This window comes from Parambassis ranga, chromosome 24 (genome assembly GCF_900634625.1).
Source record: "Parambassis ranga chromosome 24, fParRan2.1, whole genome shotgun sequence".
Lineage (NCBI taxonomy): Eukaryota > Metazoa > Chordata > Actinopteri > Ambassidae > Parambassis > Parambassis ranga.
In genome coordinates, this window is record NC_041043.1 from 2,481,585 (window position 1) to 2,506,022 (window position 24,438).

General features: G+C 39.7%; 1 protein-coding gene across 2 annotated transcripts; it reads right to left on the reverse strand.

Annotated features, from left to right (window-relative positions):
• Positions 1 to 917: 917 nt before the first annotated feature.
• enpp1 (ectonucleotide pyrophosphatase/phosphodiesterase 1) lies at positions 918 to 22,979 on the reverse strand. 2 transcript variants are annotated; one of them, XM_028396986.1, is made up of 23 exons: positions 22,590 to 22,979; positions 18,567 to 18,639; positions 15,094 to 15,154; positions 13,478 to 13,575; positions 13,320 to 13,399; positions 12,659 to 12,778; positions 11,680 to 11,789; positions 11,494 to 11,559; positions 11,341 to 11,413; positions 10,955 to 11,063; positions 10,098 to 10,226; positions 9,966 to 9,997; positions 9,700 to 9,827; positions 8,625 to 8,694; positions 7,363 to 7,450; positions 6,399 to 6,583; positions 6,049 to 6,088; positions 5,803 to 5,963; positions 4,714 to 4,849; positions 4,516 to 4,590; positions 3,281 to 3,413; positions 2,640 to 2,784; positions 918 to 2,517 (listed from the first exon to the last, which is right to left on the reverse strand). In XM_028396986.1, the coding sequence occupies exons 1-23, from the start codon at positions 22,716 to 22,718 to the stop codon at positions 2,365 to 2,367; spliced, it is 2,394 nt and encodes a 797-aa protein (XP_028252787.1). In that variant the 5' UTR covers positions 22,719 to 22,979; the 3' UTR covers positions 918 to 2,364. The 2 variants fall into 2 exon arrangements, with proteins under 2 accessions (XP_028252787.1, XP_028252786.1); XM_028396985.1 differs by having other exon boundaries at positions 15,094 to 15,157; positions 22,590 to 22,978.
• Positions 22,980 to 24,438: the final 1,459 nt, after the last annotated feature.

Consider the following 24,438-nt stretch of genomic DNA (forward strand, 5'->3'; position numbering starts at 1 on the left):
TAGAAGGTTTAAAATGTGTGTGATCTCATAACTCATGACGCTCGTCATCATGTCAGTGTAAGTACACTCATTTAACACTAGCCTCTACTATGCAAAGGACTGTTTGTGGCTTAGTGGTGACTGAGTTAACATCCGAGAACAGAAGGTGGAAGACCACATCAGCCCACCACAGCAGAGATGGTAATACATAGCTGACTGATTACACTGAAACCTAAAAACAGAGTCTGAGTGTCGTGAGAAAGTCCAGGCAGAGGGTTTCTGACACGTTTCCTGGAAAAGCTGAATGACTGTCTGGAAGCCCGTCTTCACTGATCACCAACAATATCAAAGAAAAACCCAGCACTCGTACATTACAAAATTGCACACACAGAAAACCTGGCAGGGTTTTGGTAAAGCAGGAACCCAGAGTCCCATACAGGCATGTTCTGGCACATTTAGACATCTGTGTATTTTTGAAACCAAAGCACTCTGTATTTCCCCTTTTAGTGAAAGAACAAGGCGTGATTATAGCACACGACACATACACACACACACACCTTTTCTTGCTTAATCTCTCAATAATCAGTCATCCACATATTACTACAGCATCATGATGAAAGTAAGCTCAGGGTGTCACATGAGAACGTGTTCACTGCAGAAAGGAAGTGCACAGCAGAAAGCTGCAAGATCTTACCTTCTGGTTCACTGAACCGCCAGAGTGGTCAGCTCGAGGAAGTGGCGCATTAGATATACAGAGGGAGACGTACAGAGCACAGCTTCCTTTCTTGTTGCATTCTTATGCACTTGTGAAACTTTGTGGAGGCTAACAGAGCAACTGCATCTCATTCTCATGCTCTGGCTGCAACCTTTACACTGTTTGCAGCTCTAACCTGACCTGATAATAGCTTCTAAACAAAGAAAACAAAGAAGACACAAAGTCACTGTTTAAGAGTTTTAGATGATGTTGTGTGTTTATCCATACCTGTTGCTTCTGACAATATTGAAAATGTGCTGCAAACCACAATGAAAAATGGCTAAATATTTATTCTGCCAAACATCCAGTCTCTGAGAAGAGGAAAGGAATTGATCCCAAAACACACACACACACACACACACACACACACACACACACACTCTTCATGGACAGATTTCTCAATAGGCCTGCCGAACACAGACAGCCTCCCTTCATCTCCAACCAAAACACTGAAGTTCGCCTGCTGTTTTTTAACCAACAACGACACCTCAGTGTTCAATGACCTGGCGGATTGTTGCTAAAAGACACACAAAATGACCATGAGGATGCAAAACGACACATGCACACACACACAGAGTGACACAACCTTCAAGAGTTGCAAAAATACTTCAGACATGTTGCAAAATAACAGTGGACAACCAACAACAACTAGTAAGAGACACAAAATATAAAAAACTAAAACCATCCACGAGACACACAGCTACAAAGAGACACAAAGTGACTGATGTGAGACAAACAGCCAAACAACAGACAAAACAACCACAGAAGTACAGTATGACCACAGAGAAAACGTGACTACAAAGAGACAGCAGCAGAAACACAATGTGACAAAAGAGACACAAAATGAATACAAAGATACAGAACAAGCAAAATTTGACACAATACAACTACAAAGAGACAAAAAACACTGCAAGAAAACCAACAACACATATACAGAACTAAGGACCATGAAGAGGTCTTGCTTGTTGTCATTTTGTGTGTCTTTCCTCTTTGTTTACTAAGACTTTTACATGTCTGTGCCCTGGCTGATATTTGTTTCATAATCCATCCATGCATACAGCACACAAATATGAACGTCTCTGGCAAATAGTCCAAAAATTAACACAAATATGTACAAATGACTCGAAATAACATTGCTGAAAAACATGAAAATACATAGAAAACATAGCAGGAAGAAAACTTCTTTGGCTGCATTTCCAGCTGATGCAGCAGCTTCCCAGATGTTTGATTCCCTACAGGAATGTTTCAGATCTGCTGCTTCCTGAAAGGCCGGAGACAAAAATTCATCTGTGGCAGAAAAAACTTCTTCCATCAATAAATGTGTTGTTTTCCCTTTTTTTGCAGACAGAGGAAGTCATCAGCTGTGGAGGTGACCCCATGATAAAAACGCACCTTTACATTACATTACATTTACAGCTTTCACACAAGGAATCATTTTAAACTTCTTCAGAAATGGTCACACTAAATAAACTAAAAAAAAAAAAAGAATGGATGGGATCTGGTCTAAAACAGGAAACATTATAAGTGAGGCACCTGTTAAACCCACTGTTACTGGGTAAACTGTGTGTCCACATGGACAGACACCTGCAGACCATTATGGCTTCCTTTGGTAATTAAAGCTTCATCTGATTTTAAGCAGTCTGTAGAAAAGCCTTAAGTTGTAGCGTCTCTTCCACTGATATCCGGTCATGGTAGAAGCTGAGTCCGGTCAGGAGCTCGATGTCTCGGACTCGAGCAGCGTGAAACTTCAGCCAGTCCTCCACCCATGTCAAGTCTGACCCACTCTGAAGACAGACACAGAGAGAAAAAAGTATATATCTATTTTACACTCATCATCATTTCCACTGTGGGATCTCCCAGCAGGTTTCTGAGCAGAGGTGGGATGAGTCAGTGTGGTGTTACTCACTGCACAGCTCTCTGTGTGGTCAGGTCTGTGGGGCAGGATGAAGGACTTGGCCTGAAGTGGACCCTCACAGTTCATAGGGCCAAAGGTTGAGTTCCCACAGCTGGTCAGGATCACAAAGAAATGTGTCGGGATAGGAGCCACATTCCTGTAGAAACAAGGACATCCAGGTTAAACAAAGTACAACATCTGAACCTCTACATCTCAAGTTATAAAAGCTACAGTAAGCTGAGCTGGAAAAGGTCATATATTGCTGGTTATATTGTTTTCTTATTTTCATTAAAATGTTACTAAATCCTGGAAATCCTTAAAACTGAGCCTGGAGTGTTAAACAGAAAGAATAAAGGAAGAAAAGGAAAGAAGGAAATGAAAGAAAGTAAGAATTCAAAGAAACTGTGAGTAAAGAGTTCATCCCAAAAATCAATACTTCTTGGTTGTGTTGTAGCCTGATGTGAACAACAGCAATTATACAGTTATGTGATCAACATTTTTCAGTAACCATTCCACAATTTCCAAGACTTACATAATAGCAAGACCAATAATTCCAGATCAAGACTATTTCAATTCAAATTCACTTCACTGACAGGTTCATTGTTAAAGTAGGAATATGTGTCTATGAGCGTGTGTGTCTGTGGTTGACTTACCCTGAAGGTTTTGAGAGAGCATCAACATTTCCATCAAAGTCTTTATCAAATATGGGCCCACTTAAGACGTTGACTCCGTTCAGCTCTTTTGAGTATTTTGGAAGTACAGTATCATGGAAGTGAGTCCAAACCTCTGAGAAAACACACACAAAATTTTTAGTGCTCAAACAATATATCACAAAAAGTGTAACTTGAAGTTACTGTACTGCATGTGCTGTAAGAAATGTATCCATGTGACCTCTCTATGCTCCCCTCTCACTCATGTATTCAGCCACCAGAGGGCAGTATCTACCAGCAGAAAAAGCCTGAAAGTTATTCTGGCTTGTCTAATAAAACCTGAAACTAGTGAAAGTTTCCATTTGTTGCTTCCAGTGGAAACCCGAGCAGACATCTGTGTTTACAGTTCCTCAGATTCACCCAACAAAATCAACAGGTTTCAACAAAGGCCTGATTCAGTGCAGCTGAGCAGAGCAGCATGAAATCACCAAACTGCATTCAACACAGGACATGGTTTAATGCTGCGTAGTACTGAGAGGGCGAGCACAGACTAAACTCTCATGAGTCTGTCAGCACAATTAAGCAATATACACTGAATGTGACACTCATGCATATTAACACCAGGAGAACTACAGAGAAGCCTCTTTAGTACAGGTCCGACATAGTAGAGATTTTTCTAGGAATTTCTGAAACCTATTTAGGACCAGGTCTGTTGTAAACTTTATGAAGAAGATGCAGATTTACAGGCGTAAAGCTTCAACTGGGAGGTCCAACATCCTTTTACACAATGAGTGGCTGAATGAACAAAGACTCTGTTGCTCAGTATTCCAGGTTTCCCTCGCCTTTCTTCTCAAAGCTGGATGACAACTACATATAGTTTCGCTGCTATTGCAAGTTGAACATCATTTCAGCTGCTAGCTCTCAAAGCAACAGAAGGCTAAAGGGGCTAAATTGCATTCAGACCATTATTATTTAGAAAGAAACTGGAAATGTTGCTGGTAAATACATTTAAGAACCACCTGGGGCAAAATATAACCTCTGTACAAATGTTGAGTAATACAATTGCTCATCAGAAAAAAACAGACCACAATACCTGCTGTCTGAAAAGTCTTAACCAAACACAGCCTGACATCATGTCTAATTCAGATCCACATCTCTGCAGTTCACTGTGTGAGGATTTTGATGTTGTTCACTTCAAATGAAAAGTGACCAATAAATTGTTTGGAAAATAGTCTCACCTTTAAATGCAGGAAACATTGGTGCCATGTTGCTGGTGATTAGAGAGTCCGTCTCTGGACCACTGGCACTCAGGTCTACAGGAAAACAAGAGGTGGGGAAATCTGTGTGGGTGCGTTTTTTTCATGAGAATGTAGACCCGGCTGGGGACACTGAGCTGACACCCGCACATATTCACAGTCATTAACACACACACTCACTAGGGGGATGCAGCAGGCCATAGGACAGCGCAGGGTCAGCTCTGTAGCGCAGACACAGCTGGCTGGCTGCCGGTGGGATGCGGACGTCAGCACGAACACACGCCTCCGAGTCTGGACTCAGGGGTTGCACTCTGGTCTGAGAGAGGGGATCAGTCAGTGGTGGACTGTGTGGACGGGTGTTGTGTAAGATCGCTTGGCTTGGTTATGCTTCGCCTGTATATATGGGTCAGTGAGGGCGTTGCACTGTTTCTGTTTGCAGAGCTCTAAAAACAATAATCTCCTCACATCCCTGTCACAGAGGAAAATAGCAGATTCTATGTGCATAAATAAAATGTGCATAAAGAACGTCAGTCAAGACCTTGCCTATGTATGCATTAATTTCTGTACTAGTCTCCTGTGGTTACTTATTACTATAACTGGATCTAGTGCATCGGCTTGTGAATGGCAGCATCAACATTTGTTTTTTGCTTGATTTATATTTGTCACTTAGATAAATGATCATTACACATCCCGCACATACAGTAAAAACGGCATGGCCTCATGCTTTTCATTGATTATCTAGTAGGCAAAAAAGCTTGAAGCTAGCTTTAAATGGAGATGTTTGAGTTTGACAAGTGCTCTGTGGGCGTAGAAGTGGGATGAGCATAACACTGAGTGTGAAACAAACAATCTATGTCAAGAGTCTTTTAGGCACATGCAAATGACTCCAGAGAATAAAGTACAGGATATATTTGGCTGGTGCTGTATTTGGATAAAGCTTGATTGAAACTCATTTAAATCCCTTCTCGCTCTATTATTCAGACAGCAGAGTACAACACTGTACAATCTCCCAAGAATGTGTCACTGCATGAGGTCATAATTTACACACAGCTCGACACAGCTCGACCACAGAGCGAGAATGACAAGTTCTGTTTGAGCCAGCACGGGCAGAGAAGATGAGTAACAGCTGCTTAGAGCAGAGATTCAGATACTACACAGCCTCTTGCAATCTGCTGCGAAACCGTAACCACAGGAGAAATATAGCTGGAACAACTCAACTAATGCTAGCTATGTTTAGAGATGAAAGGCAGCTCCAAGGAGCGGACTAACCAGAGGCTGGAGGGTGTACGACACCCAGAGGGGCATAAGGCGGTCTTTGCTGTATCCACTGAGGTAGTCTGAGTGGTGCAGCAGACAAAAGCTGGCATCTGATTGGACAACTCGAGGGACACCAAAAGGGTGGTGGAGGCGACGTAAGCTGGCTTTGACACCTAAACAGAAGATATGTATTGTCACAGAAAAATATCTCCACATATCTAACCATTAAAGATGCTAATATATATAAAACATACTCACTAGAATTAGTGGCAATGAGCTTTCTGTTCAAATCGGTCTCCTGAAAAAGAAATTCACACATCTATGTTAAAATACAAAGCTTTTATTGTGCCTGCATGTAGCTTCACTGCCTCTGGTGTCACTTTGAGATCAGTAGAACTGTAATTGTATCAAAAAAAAGTCATCAATCAGTAGTGAAGAACAAAACAATCATCATCATCTCATAAATACAAAGAAAATGTAGGTCAGACTGAATTTTTGAGGTTACTTTAGTTTTTACAGTTCACCTTCAGGACAGGAACACTCCATCTAGCCAAAAATTTAGTACCAGAGTTGAAGACAATCCCAAAATAAAACTCATGAACTCATACCGCTGCTGTGGTTTGAGATGTACAGGTGCACTGCAGGTTGTCAGTGGGGACAGGGTCAGTGGCCTCACAGGGACTGTCATGGGACAGCTGTGCCGGGTGAACTGGCAGGTGGACGGGATGCTTTAGGAGGTGGTTCAGACTACCGTGGGTCCCATTGTTAGGGGCAGGACGAATACCGAGGACATCTAGAGGGAGAAAGAAAAAGGACTGCATCTCAAATACAACAGAGAAGAAGTGTTTCACTCACATTTTACAAACCAGAACAAGCCATATTTAAAGACAATTCAACCTTTATCTCATAATTCCATCATGATTACTGACATTTATTATAGCAGCTTATAAACTAACAGTAAAGACGATGGTTCACTGACTCCAGTAATACTAAGGTTAAAGAAAGAAAGAAATGTTCCTTTTAGTGATCTTGAACGCCTTTATGGTGAGCATGGCTGTATTTAATTATAAGCTTTATCCAGGGTTTTTTCAGAACATGCCATTTCTTGTTGTTTAGTCAGGCGGGTGAGACTGCCCTTTTTCCCCATTCTGTTCTTTTTTTTGGACGCAAAGCACAGAAGTGAAAGCACACCTGGTTCCTCTTCTATCAGTGCTCATGTTGTTTAGTCAGGCGGGTGAGACTGCCCTTTTTCCCCATTCTGTTCTTTTTTTGGACGCAAAGCACAGAAGTGAAAGCACACCTGGTTCCTCTCTAAATTGTTAGACCCAGGAAAAAGGAACAGTGAAGCACAAAGCTAGTAGACAGCATCTTATGAACAGATGAACATCAGACGTGGTTAAACTCATTCAACACAAATTACAACTTTTATAGGAAATATATGTATGTATGCATATATATATATATATATATATATATATGTGTGTGTGTGTGTGTGTGTGTGTGTGCTTATTGAAGTGTCCATTGACACAGTGATGACAAGTTGACACAATGCATTTAAATAAAGTGACTTACCACACATGAGGTTATATATTTCAATGTTTTCAAAAGGTGGGACAACTGTGTTTTCTTTAAAAGCTGGACCATAAGCAATGAAGATTGCCTAGAAGAGAAAAACAGGTTACATGCTGACATGTTTACAAACTTTAAAATACAAAAGTGTTTACATAAACTACAGTGTCCAACACAACCTGACAGTTTGTAAACTGAAGACCTTTGTTTAAAACTTCCTGTAAACAACTAGAGATTGTGTGTGAGTAAATATTTGAAACAAGCCAAATCAATCAAGGACGCTACATTTACACAAACCTGAAAATGAGACAGATTTCCATTCTTGGAGTGGGCTGCATGAGATATTTGTAGGTGAGTAAACAGCTGCTTTTCACAGCTGTCTCAGCAAGCTGACAGCCATTTGAAGAAAAGTTTTCTTGACCCACAGACCCTTTTTTTAGACAAGTCAGCAGCTTTGAAAGCTAATTATACCAAGACAAATTCCAGCGCAAACCACTTCCAAAAAACACACACTGATACAATGTTATGACTAATGTTAAAGTGGCAGACAGCACTGACTGAAACCAACTTAGTCTAAATGTCTGAGTATGTAGGTGGGGAAACTTCTCACAACCTCTGAAATTACTGTACTTTAGAACACTTGATGTTTTATAAGGTATTTGCCGACGTACTATTTAGCGCATGTTTATTTCACCAAAAGGGAACAATGCAATAGAGTTATATCCAAATCTCATATCAGGTAGGCAACATTATGTGCAGTTTTCATATAAATATAGTAAAAAAAAGACACATCCTTACCAGTGTGACTTACATCACTGGTTACTACTGTAAAGTTAAATTATCCTAAAAATAACCTGAGGGGATACATTTCTGTATTTTAAAGGGTTCAGTTAAGTTGTGACTGCCTTCAACCTTACACTACACAAAAGCCCCTGCTGGACTCTGTTCAGTTCGTGCACAATACACAGCTATAGTCTAATCATTACATGACAAGGTGCAGTTCTTGAGAAAACATCACCTCTGTTCAGAACTACTCCACAAACTCAGCGTCAGATATACAAAATTACACACTAAAGAACAGTATGCCCAACTGTTCACCTCAGGAACTGATTTTAGTAGCATATTAGTAAACTTTTGACAGTACGGCTATATGATTCACTTTGAAGTCAAAAGTCAGGACAACTGATTGCCTCAACAGTAAAGTTAGCACTTCCTGGTGCTGTATATTTTGTCTGTTCATCACAGACATCCTTTTTTCCTCTGACCTGCATGTTGGTGTAGACGTTATCAGAGCCATGAAATCCACCCTTGCAAGTCTTCATGTCCTTGCGGTTACTGAGGAGAGGAAAATGGAAACATATGTTTAGATGAGGAAGAATCTAGAAAATAATGAATATTAGTAGTCCCTGAAACACCTCTTTGTGGTGCTGTTTCATCATGTTTCTGTGTGTGTCAGGTCAACGGATTAAATTCTGCAGCCTGAAGCAATTTCCTTTGATTACATGGTTACTCCCAATCAAAGGTTTTGTGCAACGTCCCTCAACAGTGCTTCATTCATTATACAAGTTCAGCAACTACTGCAAATTACTTAACTTCTGTGTGGCCAAAGCAACTTACATGTTCTTATCATATATCCAAACTCGTTTCCACAAGACCTCTGGTTCAGATAATTAAGATTAACTAATGTGGTGTGAATCTGCAACCAACCAAATGTAACCCACTTTTTCTCCACTTTTATGTGTTTATTTTCAGATTAATTACCCATAAAGTATCTGATTATCTCAATTTTAACCACCTATTTTGAAAAGTGCTGGCTAAAACAAGTGTTTTACCTTATTTAACCTTTAAAGCCCACATGAACGGGGTAGGTGGAATTTTACTGTTCAGCACAATTATTTTCTCATTTCATAACTACATAAGTGCTAATGGTTATTTTTCCACTGTGCACCTCTTAAACACCTCCACTGCCTGACAAGATGTAAATCACATCCTCACCATACATATATATATATATATATACACACACACACATATACATATATATATATATATATGTGTGTGTGTGTGTGTGTGTGTGTGTATACGTAATAAATTCAGTCAAACACACTGTGTTACTATAGTGTCTGTATGCATTGTTATCAACTACTGTTGCTAATCATGGCTAATAATAAGTTTCAGACATAGAATTTGTTGAGCAGACATATTAATTATGGCTGAAATGAAATGCCCATCTTACACTGACCTTTTTTCAAGTAGACAAAGTTGACCTGCTTATCTTCATACTGCACAGCCTGATGCACTGACATGGCAAACAAATAGAGCAGGTGATGTGTGACTTACAGTGCTGCCTGCCAGCCTGACTTCATGTAGAGGTGACCTCTCTCAATGCGTTTGTTGTTAGCAAAGTGCAACCTTTTAGGGAGGTTTTCTTTGAGGTACGGTCTCATTGGCTGGTCTGGAGTCCTGCACTTCAGACACAGACACAGGCGGGGAGAATCAACACACAGCAGAGGAAGAATGGGATTGTTTGACATGTAGCCAAGCAAGCAGATAATTCTTCATTCTTCTTATCAATACAAGAGTCACATTTGGAATATTTGGCATACCGACAGGTTCTTCACCAGGCCCTCATAGTTGACTGAGGAAAGAAACAGAGCACAAGGTTCTGACTTCAAACAAAGTGACAGATGTGATGCTGCAGAGGAGGGGTGTGAGAGGTGTGTAAGACAGGAACTCACAGGAAAAGTAATCCTGTGGCAGGCGAGCTGGTCTGATGGTAGCAGCTGGGCCTGGAATGATGGTGAAGTCACTGTTGACCTGGTAAGTTGACACAAATGTTGCTCTTTCACAGGAAGCCTCTTCCATGCCTGGCAAAAGAAAGGCAACAAAACAACAACAGGCCTCTGTGTATTATTACCCGTCCCTGTCCATGTTTTCAGTTCTTTACCAATATGAACTTTGCACAAAAAGAAGATTTGCTTTAGCATTTCTAGTCAAAGGTTTTGTGATTATATGTGAAAGTTTTCATTAACTTAGATATAATTGAATTTATTTCAATATAAATTCCCTGCCGGACAAATATTCATATCAACACAAATATGTCTGAATCTATATAAGCAAATTGTATGTTTGTCATTCCCACAGGGTCACAGCCCTCCAATTTCACGACACATTTATTTATTTATATTTACATCTACATTGACATCTGCTGACTGATCTGTTTTGGGTGTGACATGCGGACACGGGTGTATCTTCTTGCTTCTTGTCAGGCTAATAACTACTATAGAACTTAAAAGATCTGATCTTAGAAGATGCTCTTTGAAGAACGTCCTCTTTGGCCGGGGCCTCGCCCTGGACCACATGTACTTTAATTTCTTCTCTGGCACGGGGTTGTACTTTTTCCTGCAACAGGTGCAGTGACTCGACCAACTCAAAGATTTGAAGCTGACACTAAGCCTCAAAAACCTCACACATGCTCCAACGATGCAACACCAAATCAGCCTTTGTTTTACTCATCTTTGTTCTAACTTAATAAGTCTACAACATTCATGAACTGTTTCTGATATCACTTGTGTGGAGTGTGGAGTTATCTCACCATGGTCAGACACCACTATTATATTGACACAGTGATGCAGGTTTCTCAGTTTCAAGCCATCCATTAGCATGCCCAAAATCCTATCCACTGTTTTCAAGGCCTCAACGACCTGAGGACAGAACAGCAGAGGTAATGTGACTGTGCTGAAGAATTATCTCTCTCTCTCACACACACACACACCTTTTCCCATGCAAATATGATCATTTTTAAAAAATAATTGCTGCAGTTAATAAATTATCGGCACACGATGATTTACAATGGCTTCAACGGCACTGGTCAAAATCATGACTTTTATTAATCTGGGTTTGGCTAAACATTTTCAGTTGAGGTAAGGTATTACAGAGTAACTAACCAGCTTTTCATTGCTGCATTAGTGAATAACTGACCTTGCTACTTTCTGGCCCATGGCGATGTCCTGTTGTGTCAGGTTCATCCATGTACAAAGTGTAAAAGTCAGGTCTAAAATAACAAAAAAAATGTGAAACATGTCTTTTAGAGAATCTCAATGGCAACTACGTGATAAAAAGAAGATGTCATACCTTTCTTCCTCAGGTAAGCTGAGCCATTCAAACAGTGTTGCCACTCTAGTTTCAAATGCAAGGCTCCTGCAAACAGAAAAGACTTAATGTAATAGCCGAATTCATCAGTACACAACTACTTTATTCCATAACATTAAAAAAACAACAGGCATGAATATGTATATGAAGCAATGTCATCTGTCTTACTGATCATACAACTTGTAGAAAGTTGGGAAGGTGCCATTGATAGCTACATCAGAGCCTGGCCAGAAGAAAGACGCTGCTCTCAGCTTCTGACGCATGGCAGTGATCCAGACCTGAGGAAGAGAAGGGGAGTAAAAAGAGGAGGAGATGACAGGAGATGGAATGGAGATACATAAATGGAGGGAAGAGATGAAGTAAATGAAAACAGGAAAAGAAGGAATAAAGGGAGGAGAGAGGAGAGACAAATACAGTTGATGATGAATTCAGACAGATTGTGCAGTAATAGTGTCACAGCTAACTCATTCAGCTCAGTACATCACCACAGTGTTTAGTCCATTAAGATAAAAGTGTAATCCCTCACAGCCACTAGAAATCTAACTGCATGTTTTTATTATAAATCAATACCTATTAGAGCAATCTGCTGGTAGATATGTGCAGCACATATTTGCTAGATGCACTTTGTTGTATTGCATTGAAAGTCATTAAGAAGGAATTTATTCCTGCAGAATAAATCACCCGGCAGGGCTCATCCATCTCTCTTTTCCACTTGGAAAATCATATGGCTGCTGCATGGGGTGCGTTCAAGATGCATAGCTTGTCACTCACTTGAGGGATGAGGCCTTACTTTTAAATGAAAACCACAAAGCAGCACAACTCGCTGCACACACAAGGTGTCATTTAGCTGAAGCCATAATTATGACATGAAGCAGAAATGAGCTCACTGTGTTTTGTTCATAGAAAGCAAATATCATGATCACAAGATGAGTGTTTTGTCACATTACATTTTCCATGAAATCAGGGTGGATTAACTGACTCACAAGTCAGTGAACAATATGGTGTGGTGGAAATATGTTGAAAGAACTGTAAGTGCCCTTGCTCAACAAAAAAACTGTCAGAGAACACTGTTTTTTAACATGTACATTTGTCAATATGTGCTGAACTGAATTTGCACACATCATCACGGTCACTCAGATTCACTTACTGGTTCTCCTTGGTACCATTTAGGGTTCAATTTCTCTTCATTTTTTAAGCTGAAATAAGCATCTCGAGTCACATCATACATCTTGTTGCCCACAATCCCATGAGACTCAGGATAAAGACCCTGCAGGAATCAGAAGAAGAATAAACACAACGCCACTGTGAGCTGCTTTGATAGTGAGGCTGCAGGGATTTAAAGTGATTACCTCCTCTCTCCAATCTCCTAACCTAAATATTACTGGAAACCACAGCAGTTTATTTTAATTGCAGGGTCTGCATTCAACCAACGGAGGTGGAATTCACTTTGTAAGGCTCTCAGTCCTGCTGTGGTTCTTTTCTCTTGCACATGTAAGCTATTAAGCTTCAACAGTACACAGTACCTTTCAACTATTTTAACTGAGAGTAACTGCAAAGAAAAGTACAGAAGTTCATGGTTGAACTGTAGTGCAGAAATCATGGCAGTGGTGAAAGCAACATTTACTTAAAGCGACAGTGCTCACACCGCATAGCATTTGGTTTATTTTATTTATCTTATTTTTTTAAATGTACTTTTATACTTGAAGTAAATTGTGACTTACACTACTAAGAGTATTTAGTTTGATTACACACTATGATTGTTTCCGACATAAAACAAAACAAGTAAGTCATAAAAGGAGAAGGCTTACAGTCACAATACTGTAGTGGTTGGGGAAAGTCTTTGTGGGATAAACAGGCCTGAGGTATGGTGTTGTTGTTCCAGTGTTTCCTGCAATAGAGTTATGTTTAGTCACAACAGGAGGTCTAGTAAATTTTAGAGCAGTGTGGAGTCAACACTGTGACTTACGTAACTTGTTGATGACCGGTAAGTGGCTGCTGTGATCTTTCAGATACTCTGCCCGGAATCCGTCCAGGGACACCAGAATGAGGGGAGGCCTAGAAAAACTGAGCAGGAAAATACATGAATGTACATTTGTTTAAAAGGGACACTGGGGTGGGTTAGAGAAATAAAGTGGCATAATGACTTGGTAGATTGTGGTGTGTTTTGTACAGTAGCTCTGTGTAAAGTTAATAAAAAGCAGCTCCTTGACTGACAAACACACTATATTAAGTTGGTTTGGTGTAATACAAGGGTCTATTTATAAACTTAGTAAATAATTCTGGCCACTATGAGTTTATCATTCACTCTTTTTGTTGTGTTTTGGTATCCATTAACTGCTGGCAACTGAATTCTCCATGTTTACCAGCAACATACTGCCTGTCTCCTTTGCATCAGTCATTGTCTGATAACTTACAGTATCCTGTGTTTCCAGTGCAGTCAGCAGATATGTGAATGACACATATCCATACCCAGGCCAAGACTTCCTGTTCAATGTGACAGTTATGTTTTGTAGCACGTCTTAAGAATGGCATTGGAGTGGCAACATCTACGTCCAGACAGTTTATTAACAAAAACATATATTTGCTTTTCCGTGTTTCCCTCATCCCTAAATTTAACAATCAAATGAGTCTTGGTGGTCCAAAAATGATTTGCATATGTAAGAAATTAACTTAAAAAAAAGTCAAAACCACACATTAAAAACAAGATAGTTCTGTGGTTGCATGCCACACACCAGTCAAGTGGCTCTTAATTTCCTTGTCCTCCAGTGAAGAGAATTTAGTGAAGAGGTGACCTTTGACCTTTAAGATGGTCTTATTTTCACAAAACCCACAAAATCTAATCGATCTATTGCTAAGTGTACATATGGATAGAGGAAATTCCTTAAATGAGTTCCTGATATGCCATTTTAAATAGGACATGTGGACATCTTGCAAACCTCATGCTTCCCGCCTTGGGTGTCGCCAGCATGGAGGCGTATTAAAACTGTGGTTTACCAACAGAAACAATATAAACAAACCCCACAAAATGACCGCCAGCGATATAAAAAACATTCATGCATTTGATGATATTTTCAACCAAAAATAGCTTCATTTAGGGCCACACGTTTCCATAGTCATAGTCTGATGAGTCTGTCTGAGGTTACTCCCCTTACCAAGACAGAAACACACAAAATTCACAAACACATGCCTGATTACTCACAGTCATTAGACCAGTTTCCATAGAGACAGTTAGTTTTTTTTTCCCCAATGAAATAACACCATCAGGAAAAAACTAGCCATGTCTTTGTGTTATTTACACAATTCTAAAAATATAAAAGAAGAACAGACTGAATCTCCAGACAGTGACAGAAAAGGCTTTCTAGTTTATTCACTTTCCACTATAAACTGCCTACTGGGAACAATGATTTAACTCAGGACAACTGTGGCCGATAAAGCTGAGTAGTTTCATTCTCAGCACCAAAACAGAGGAGAAAAGGAGCTGATGTAATCTGAACTTGGTCAGCCATGATTTATTGTTTTCAATTTCAAAAAAACACACATTTGTCCTTACATTGCAACAACAAAACAAAAGTATATCATTACCCAGGAGGACACTTTGGTTGCTGAACTTCTTCAGAGGTCTCCTGCAGCCAGATCCCAGATTCTGCTAAAAAACAAAAGAGTATTTTCAGTAAAAGGAATAATTCTGGTTGTATAAAATCTAATGTGATGTAACACAATGTTAATGAACACTAAAACACACCAAATGTACTTAGTAAAACAAGGCATATCAGTGTGTTGAGAACCATTAACAGACACACATGAAAATGTGCATAATATTTGATGATTAAAAAGTCATCCACATTCATGAGCTAACTGGAGGCAGCGTCAAACTGAAGGTTTTTTGTGCTTTCTAGCCAGTGAAGTCTTTCCACTGTTTTTTCAGCAATAACATCTCTGCAAATGGCTGAGAAACAAAGAGACTCTACAGAGTGAAAAAGCTCTACCATCAAATTTTCATGCCAAATTCCATGCTGGCCAGTATGTCCTCTCATACAATAGAAACCATCTGGACATGAACAGGGAGGGAAAAAAACATCATGTAACAAATGATCGCCTGGTATTTATGTCTTTTCAAGCTATTAAGAACATACAGCTGAAACAAGTAACATTCCTCCCTCAAACAGATTTACCTCATTTTATCCAATACTATGTAAGTGGAATACATGGTGTATACTAACTCAGCTTTTAGCCAACAAGCTGCACAGACATATGCAAGCCATTGTGAACTGCATTTATCAGAACTTTTACAATTTAAACAACCTGATGGTTATGAGAGCTGTAAACCCAAGGAACATTTTACCACTTTTGAACCAGCTTTGTGTCAGTGGTTACCCTCCCTTCATTTAGTCTGCATTCATTTGCCAGCATGAGTCTGCTGAGCTGTTGTGCCAGCAGCAGCACACGTTTGTAGGTCTGCAGCAGCCAGTTTCTTTTGGAGAAAGTTGCACAAGCATGTGTAATGTTGAAACAGATCTTTTGGCCACACATGAGAAGGGGAGCTCTGGATACATACTTCATGATCCCCAAACAAAACCGAAGAAAACAAATAACATCAGCAGGACAAAAGTGACATTTGAGCACAGAGCCAGAACGATAGCAGCAGTGTTTTGTAACACAGCAATGTGTGAAAATATGCAATGCATGTTTTTATGCCTGTTACTGTACCAGTGTGCTATCTGAGCTTCAGGTTCTACCCCTGAATGGCTCTTTGCGAAAAAGCAATGAGACAAGTAAATTCTGGGTGAAGTTTTTCTACCTTTGTGGTAAAAATACATTCCACAGCCCATTTCACCATTTTCTTTGGTCATGTCGCAATAATTAGATTTCTCCCCTTCACTCTACTGTACAGACAGGCAAGTTTTAAAAAAAAACTCCCTTCAGGGTGCTAAAAGTTCAAATGTACTATCTGTGGTTAGAGTGAGAGACCACTTCCACATTATATCATAGGAAATAAAATAAAAACAGCCTGTAAACACCAGTTTGGGAAAGAATGTCTAAAAATGACAGACCAGGAGAGGACTTATTGTTTGGAGTTGCAATGAAGTGTGAAGTGCTAAATAAATCCTCAAAAGCTGCACCAATGAACACACCCTACATGACCTATAGCAAATAATCATCTGACAAACAAACGGCGGGACACTAACCAAGAAACTTAGGGCTGACTCTTTCACCTTTCCAGCAACTCCCTTCCTGCTACATCTGGCAAGTCTGCAGCTGATTGGAGATATGAGGGAGTATTAACATGTTGGTGAGAAAACCCCTCCTCATCGCCTCCTGAGGCCAGCAGTGTGGTTTGGACCGAACATGAGGATGCTCTGTCTCAGGAGACAAGTTGCTGTGGTCTATAATCCACGGGAAACCCCGTTCTCAGCATTTTGCACTACACTCTGTCAGCCTGGAGGAAGAAGTGGAGTCCTAGGTTATTTTTATGTCTTTTAATCTGAATCCAGAGGCCTCACCAAGGAACCAGCATGAAAGATGTAGAAGTTCAAGGAAAACTGCAAAGATGTAAGTAAGTTTAGGATCTGGATGAGTTTAGGTCAAACCCTATTTTTTCCATATGGCTTTCATGTTATGAAATATAAGTTAAAGGGAAATGCCACAGCAGAGAGAGGACCCCGCCCAGGCAGGCGAAAGCTGCCCACAGTTACCACTGCTGCCCCTGTAATGGAACGGGTGTTTTGGCACGACGGTTTGCAACAAAGAGCACACTGACAGCTGCCCACGGCTAACCAGAGCGAATATAGCTGCAGAAAACATTACTGCCTCACTAAAAAAGTGTGTTTCTGACATGTTTGGCATGTGCAGAAAAGTCTAGCTCACACCACCCTGTCAGAAACACATTCTGTGAACAAATCATATGCAGCTTCATGGGTTAACATTCACCTCTGTTTCTCTTGGCCTGGCTGGTTGGTAACTCGACTCTCTTTCACTGCTGCTCTAAATACTCACAGTTTCGAGTTTCTGAAGGATCTGCAGTGAGACTTCAGGAGGCTAAAACTTTCTGCAGGTTTATATCCTCACAATGCCAGATTATTATTTTAGCCTGCTGGCAAACCTACCAAACACGTCTTCACTTCATAAATAATCCATGAGTTAGTCTGCCTCACACTGTTATAGCCAAAACAGTTTCTTTAGTATGTTTTTTGATTTAAGCAATGCACAGACAAAAATAGTGTCACTGTGGGTGTTATGTAACATTGACCTCTGTAAAAACAAGTTTGGCAAATCTGTGTTCACTGGGATTTTCCCCTATTTTTTATATTTACACATTTGAAATGGGCAAGCAAAGGCAAGAAAGAAGATTGATTACAGTCATGTTAACTTTTCAATGAGTTTCAGAGGGCACTCCTTGTCACAGAAAACTACTACCTCAGCCATTAATCTTGGCGGTCTCAACATCTCCAATGGGTGCAAACAACTCCTGAAGGCGGCGGTTCAGGGGGTAGAGTGCTTGTTCACTGACAGTTCAATGTTTGACCCTGGCTGTGTGCCAATGTGTCCTTGGACGAGACCGTAAGTCATGCCATTAGTGTGTGAATGTGTGTGTGCCCTTGTGTTGTTGTCAGAAAGGAAAAATGTTAAAGCACTTGAGTTGTTAGAACAGTGCTATATAAGATATACACAGACCATTTACCATAGTAGTAATGCCTGAGAAACTTATATTAGTCCAGTTGCTGTTAGGACTTACATGTAGGGCGGCCTGTATGTCTGAGAAACCTGTAAACATCCACAGACACCTTTAATTATTAAACTGTAGGAGCAGACAGAGAGAGGTGAAAGTGGACGACAACAAAGTCCTCCAACCAGAACAGGGCCAAGGAGGTGTCAACGACATGAACGGCACCCTGAATTTCTAGGTCACCAGTGCAGCTTGACGTTATATCTAGTGTCATCTATGCATCTATTTTCTTAACCTACTTGTCCTATACTACGGGACCATTGGACAGGTTGAATGTAGCCCTTTCCTCTTTTGGCTCTTGACTGCAATGATGGACACACAAGATGCTTACCTGTTTCATTCCTGTTCTTTAATGGAAAGATCACCACAGCCAAGATGACCACCAATAAGCACAGCAGCAGGACCTAAAAACCCAGAGAATGAGCAGAATGTTTCTTTAAATTATTTCTAATGGCAGGTCATCAATCACATCTAACTGTCAAACACAACTGTCAGTATTTATTTTAAACTCTTTTAAACTAGGACAATCCAACATTCTTGAATAATTATCACAAAAATGATATAAAAAATTCAAAATAATGTGTCATTGCCACAATTAATGACCAATCTGAAAGGAAAAAGGAAAAAAAAAGTCACATTCCAACATATTTTAAATTTTGTGGTGTAAATGACCTTTTTCTGGTGGCATTCCAGATACACTCAAGTGTCAGCTGCATGCCAGTGTAACCATAACACAAACATAATATAAGACTTGCAGTTCCCTAAGTTAAGCCGTAAATCACCTCCTTCAGTAAATACAACTAAACGCGTGTTGTACTGCACACTGGATGCTTTGGCTCTACACAAAGGAATGTTGGCTCTTCTATCTGGACTGAAACATCTCAATAGTTTCTGGTGGACTCAAACCGAAATGCAGATAGTTATAGTCAAAACAAATCACTGTCAAACACAACTGCCCTCAGTTTGCCTCATTCACACTTTGTGCTGTCAATATTACTACAGAGAAATGATCATTACATCCTAATATCATCATGATAGCATTCTAACCATTTTGACTTGCTGACAAAGCGTCAAACAGGGTTGTATACAATTTACTTATGCCTTTTTGTTTATTCATCCATCCCACATCTGCCACTCATTATTTTGTGTTTGGACTTGTTGTGCTGCTTTAGGACTGGCAGGCTGATTTTAGAATGTCTGGAAAGCAGTTCCAGTTATGGGATGCAAGGGTTTAACAGAATCCTGCTGCTATGATGAAGGAGAACATTGAGAACAACTGAAATAAAATGCTGGGAAGGCTTCTGTGGCGGCAAAGCTGAAAGGAACACACCAAATTATAGCAGGGCCATCAGCACCAATGTCTGCCCGTGTTTATGCGTCTGTGACCCATGATTGTCTGGGCACACAAATTGGATGTGATCACATGAAACTAACAGTCTGTCCTATCCTTTCACAGTAATTTATATCATTTCCAACATCCCCCACACACCGGCATCAGCTGTGCAATTGAGAGGCCAACAAGGGGGGTGTAGCTGAGCAGCTGAATTTTAAAATCAGCTCACATCTGCCCTAGGATGGAAGGTCTCTGGAGGGCAAGGTGTTGTTACTGTAATTAGACGGGTGTTTCAAAGACATCTGGATTTCTTTGAAACACCCTTTTATTTAGAGATAGTGGTGTTCAGCAGTGTTATCACAACGCCCAAACCAAATCTGCAGTGGTTATCATGGTTGTATACCCTTTGAGGAGTCTGAGCGCTAATTTGAAACTAGGATTTCTGGCTTGTGACACCTCATCAGAGTAAAGGGATAAAAGATTTAACAGTGACTATCTTATCATTTTGTGACCTCTTTGTAACTTTGCCTCTCAGAAATTTTTAAGATCATCTGTCTTCATCTTCTAAGGTCATTAAATTTTTTTTTCCTGATTACAATTTTCACAGTGCTAAAACACTACAGAATTAAAGCATAAATGAATCAAATTTCTGTTTTTGCTCACAGATTTACATGTCTTGGCTTTATCTTCAAAACACACTTAAAATACAAAAATCACACATAAACTCACTGTCAGGAAGATTTTATTCCATGAAAACAAACTAAGCTGCGAGTGATATTGTTGTAAGACAAATATGAGCTCTTGACTCAAAAAAAAACTAAGTCTACAAAGCTCCTGTAGTGCGCAGTTAAGTCTCAAAAGCTGGACTGTGGGAATCATCAACCACGAGTAATCCCCTTAGTGTGATTCACATACACAAGCCTTGGAATTCCTAGACAGGTACGAAAACATGCTGCTCTGTGTGCATGCTGTCTGGGTATGTGCTCTTATGTTCTCCAGCTATAGGTGAGGAGACAGAAAACCTGGATGGGAATCTTGGAAAAAGCATTAAAGATGTGGTTATTGTGGGATGTGAAAGTAAACATGTCTTTTCCACCAGACAAGTCTGGTGGAAACCTACAAGTCTGACTCTGAAACACACATGTTCAACACTCCAGTTTATCACAACCCACTGCCTCTATTGTCTCCATAAAAATGATCTGATTCATGTGTTGCTGGAACGCTAAACAAAAGGCCTCCTGAAAACACAAAGTGTCTGTGCGGAGTGATCATTAGTCTGTAAATGTAATGAGAACACTCATGTTAGCTGACTTTGTCTCTTGCCTCATGATGCTGAAATCATCCTTTCGTTTAGATGCTAAATGATCAGTGATAATACCAGTATTATAGTTACTAAAGAATACATGGTGACTGATAATAGACATGTCAGGGCACAGTACAGTCTGACATTCCTTCTGCGTATCTAATCAGTGCCACACAGACTGTAGCTAGCGCCTGGGGTTTGTAGAAGTTTGCATGTGAATAGTTTGAAAGTTGTGTAAACTATGAGTTGATTCCTGTGTGTGTTATATTCACGTCATGGTGATTCCTTCATTTGTTATGGGCCCATGACTAAGACACATTCATTTGTTTTCCCATTTTAACTGTAAATAAAAATCTTCTGGTACAGGCCTGTCTACAGTGACATAAAAAAGTCCTTAAAACAGAATCCCATTTTTCTTTGAAATCCTTTCGATTATGGGTTTAGTCTTGAGAATATGTGTGGTTAGTCTCAATGACTAAGAAGTGAAGCCGCAGCTGCCTTCTTATACTTTCCTTCTGCGACAACAGGATAATGTTTAGAAGAATACAAAAAAAAAGAAAAGACTGCAGTGACCAGTGAGTCATGAGACAGTTAGTACCTTGTTGTTGGTTCTACAAGCAGTATTTGTGTTTAAATTGCCATCACATGTCACATATGCAGAATTTTTACATAGCCTTGCAAGTGCCATTCTCCCAAACATTTTTTAACGATAATTTCTTGTATTCTCTCAAATGCATTTTACTAAATATAATTTTTGGGTTCTCGACTGTTTAGACAAAAACACATATTGTATTTCTGACTTTTTGTAACACACTGACACACTGACATGTTCAGCAGACAACTCAATTTCTCCATCTTTGTGCAAACTGAAACTTTACATTTCTGGATCAAAACAAAATCAGCACTGAGGGTTTAAAGCTTCTGTCCTGCTTCAGACAAACAGCCACTCGACTGCAGGTCAAATCCACCTGTCGAGACACTTCTGGCTCTGTCTCTTTGCACCAGAGTGAAAACGTTCAGTCTCCACGTTCACACTGGCAGCAGCAACAGTCTCAGCTGTGTGACAGCAGTGGATTAATGACAGGGTGTGTAAATACTGTAGATATGCAGACCTGACGGTGAGGTTTTTGAGTCCAAATGATGAACTTGTCTGACTATAAAATCATGCATGGTCACCTAAAAAATGTTCATTTTTACTATAGTCTAATCAGCCTATAACTTTGTTCAGTCGTTTAGTCCACTGAAACTAAATCTATAGACTATAATGAGGACACACTGAATCTGACATTGAAATTCCAATCTACCAAACTATACAGTTCACCGCAATATATAACAAAGAAAAGTAGCAAATCTTCTTATCATTATAATTAATAACAAGGAGAGGCTGTACTGAAAATGAATAAACACAAATAAACAATTATCAATATAGTTAATTATTTTTCATTTGATTAATCAATCAACCTTTTCAGCAGACTCAATATTAGAATACACAAAAAGATATAACTTAGTGTTACAGTAAGTAAACTGATCTCATTTACAATACAGTATATTTTTGATTTGAGGTCATTTTGCATCAAACGCCAGAGTTCCACTAATCAACACTAATATTTGGCTATGAGAGTGCAAATAACATGTGGCCTTCAAGTGCTGCTTGTAGAACTGAGGTTAAAAACAAGAGGAGCTGTCCATTTGGACAGAGAGGTAATTATTGAACGTACCCCAGTGATAATTTTACAGTGGTTACACCTTCTGTTTCCCGTGTTGTTCCTCTGACTCTCCACCTCTGGAGTCCCAAATAAAGACGCAGCCTGTTCAGCCGTCCGGTCCTCTCCTTTGGTTACTTCCATGCTGCTGAGCGCAGAAAACCCTCCTGTGTGTGTTCCGATGGGACTGAGTGGCAGGCAGAGCTCCCCCGGTGAAGTATATATGCTGTGAGTGAGTAGTAAAATATTGCCCTTCTGCTAAACTATAGCACCGCCTTTTTGACGTCTTCAAGTTAGCAGCATGTGTTTGATATCAGAGTAGGCCCACAGAGCTGACTTCAGCTCTCTGTTATTTACACTGTAAAATGCACCATAGTCCCATCTAGCGAAACAGACAAAGCCACTCCGGATGTTTATATTTATACATGTGTTTACCACTCAGAAATGACGCGTACAAACTAATATAAACTGTTGCTGACGACTGTTAATATTTTGACACGAAGGCTGACGCCATCTAGTGGTCGAACTGGAGTGGTGTGCTGGATATTTGAATGATGTTTCTAATGAAAACTGAATTAACACTATTTCACTCTGAAGTGTGGATTGTAAGGGTTTTAATGTTGAGTGTAGTGGAGAGTGTAGTAATATTTATTTACTTTACTTCCAATAGTCGTGGGAATCATGATGTAGTCGTTTGTTTGGCAAATCTGAATTCTGAACTCTCCCAACCAGTCTGTGATTTCGGCCATCATGCACGTACCAGGAAGAGAGTGACAACCAGCCAATACTACGAGCAGGGGTGGCTCATAGGATTGGCTGATGTTTTCAGCGTTTTATAGATTTCACAGATTATTAATATTCTTCGTTTTAAAGCAAAACTACGGAACTAATCGGTTGCTATCCGATTGTAAAGAGAAGTTGCACTAATTTAACAAAAAGTGCATCAGAATGAAAGCTCCTACCCTACCTTTAACACGTCCGCCATATTGTTTTGAGGCCCGAAAAAATCAAAACGTCATCGAGCCTCAAAACTTTAAGTTTAGTCAGGTTGGTTTGAAACAAACAAATAATTCTTAAATTCTCATATGTAATTTTTAATTTAATTTAATTTAATTTAATTTAATTTAATTTAATTTAATTTAATTTAATTTAATTTAATTTAATTTAATTTAATTTAATTTAATTTAACTCTTAACAACACATATACTGCCAGTTAGATTAGTGTTGCACAAACAATGCAATTAAAAAAAAACAACAAATTTATCAACCCATTACGAAAGGTGAAATACTGTGCATTACACCAATGAATAAGAAAGAAACATGTTCCATGAGAAGAGTACAATAAACATGAAACATTAAGGACACTCAAATGGCCTAATGTGGTTCTTAAAATAGTCTAGAGAGGAGAAATACTTCATTGAGAATGTAATCTGTCCCAAAGCTTCAGAGAAGCTAATCTGAAGGTGCAGTTATCTTTTCAACTCTTGTAGGTCAGAGTGGAGGATTTCAGGAGTCTGGGGTTGGAATGGGATCAGGAGATGAATGGGTGTGTCTGGATTTGTAAAGCCTAAAACAAATAAATCAAGTCTACACACAATCCTGTACTTAACCAGTGACCAATGCAGGGACAACAGAAGCATAAAGGTGCAGTGTTCTTTCTTTTCTTTGCACCAGCATCTGCATAAGCTTCAAGTGAGACAAGGAAGACCAGATAAATCCCATTATATGGCTCTGCAGTAATCCAGGTAAAAGGAAATTAAGGGATTAGTGCCAGCCTCCAGACATTAAAAGTTATAGTACTTCCTTTAAATAATAGCAATGTCATCATAAATAAAACTCTGCACTCTCTACGGTTACAGATTAA

Excerpts from the sequence above, each read along its gene's own strand:
- enpp1 (XM_028396985.1), bottom strand. The coding sequence starts at position 22,718 with ATGGAAGTAACCAAAGGAGAGGACCGGACGGCTGAACAGGCTGCGTCT. Across the intron at positions 13,576-15,093 it reads CAACCAAAGTGTCCTCCTGG|TTTTTCTAGGCCTCCCCTCA; the intron begins GTAATGATATAC and ends TTTCCTGCTCAG. Across the intron at positions 2,785-3,280 it reads GCTCTCTCAAAACCTTCAGG|GAATGTGGCTCCTATCCCGA; the intron begins GTAAGTCAACCA and ends TTGTTTCTACAG.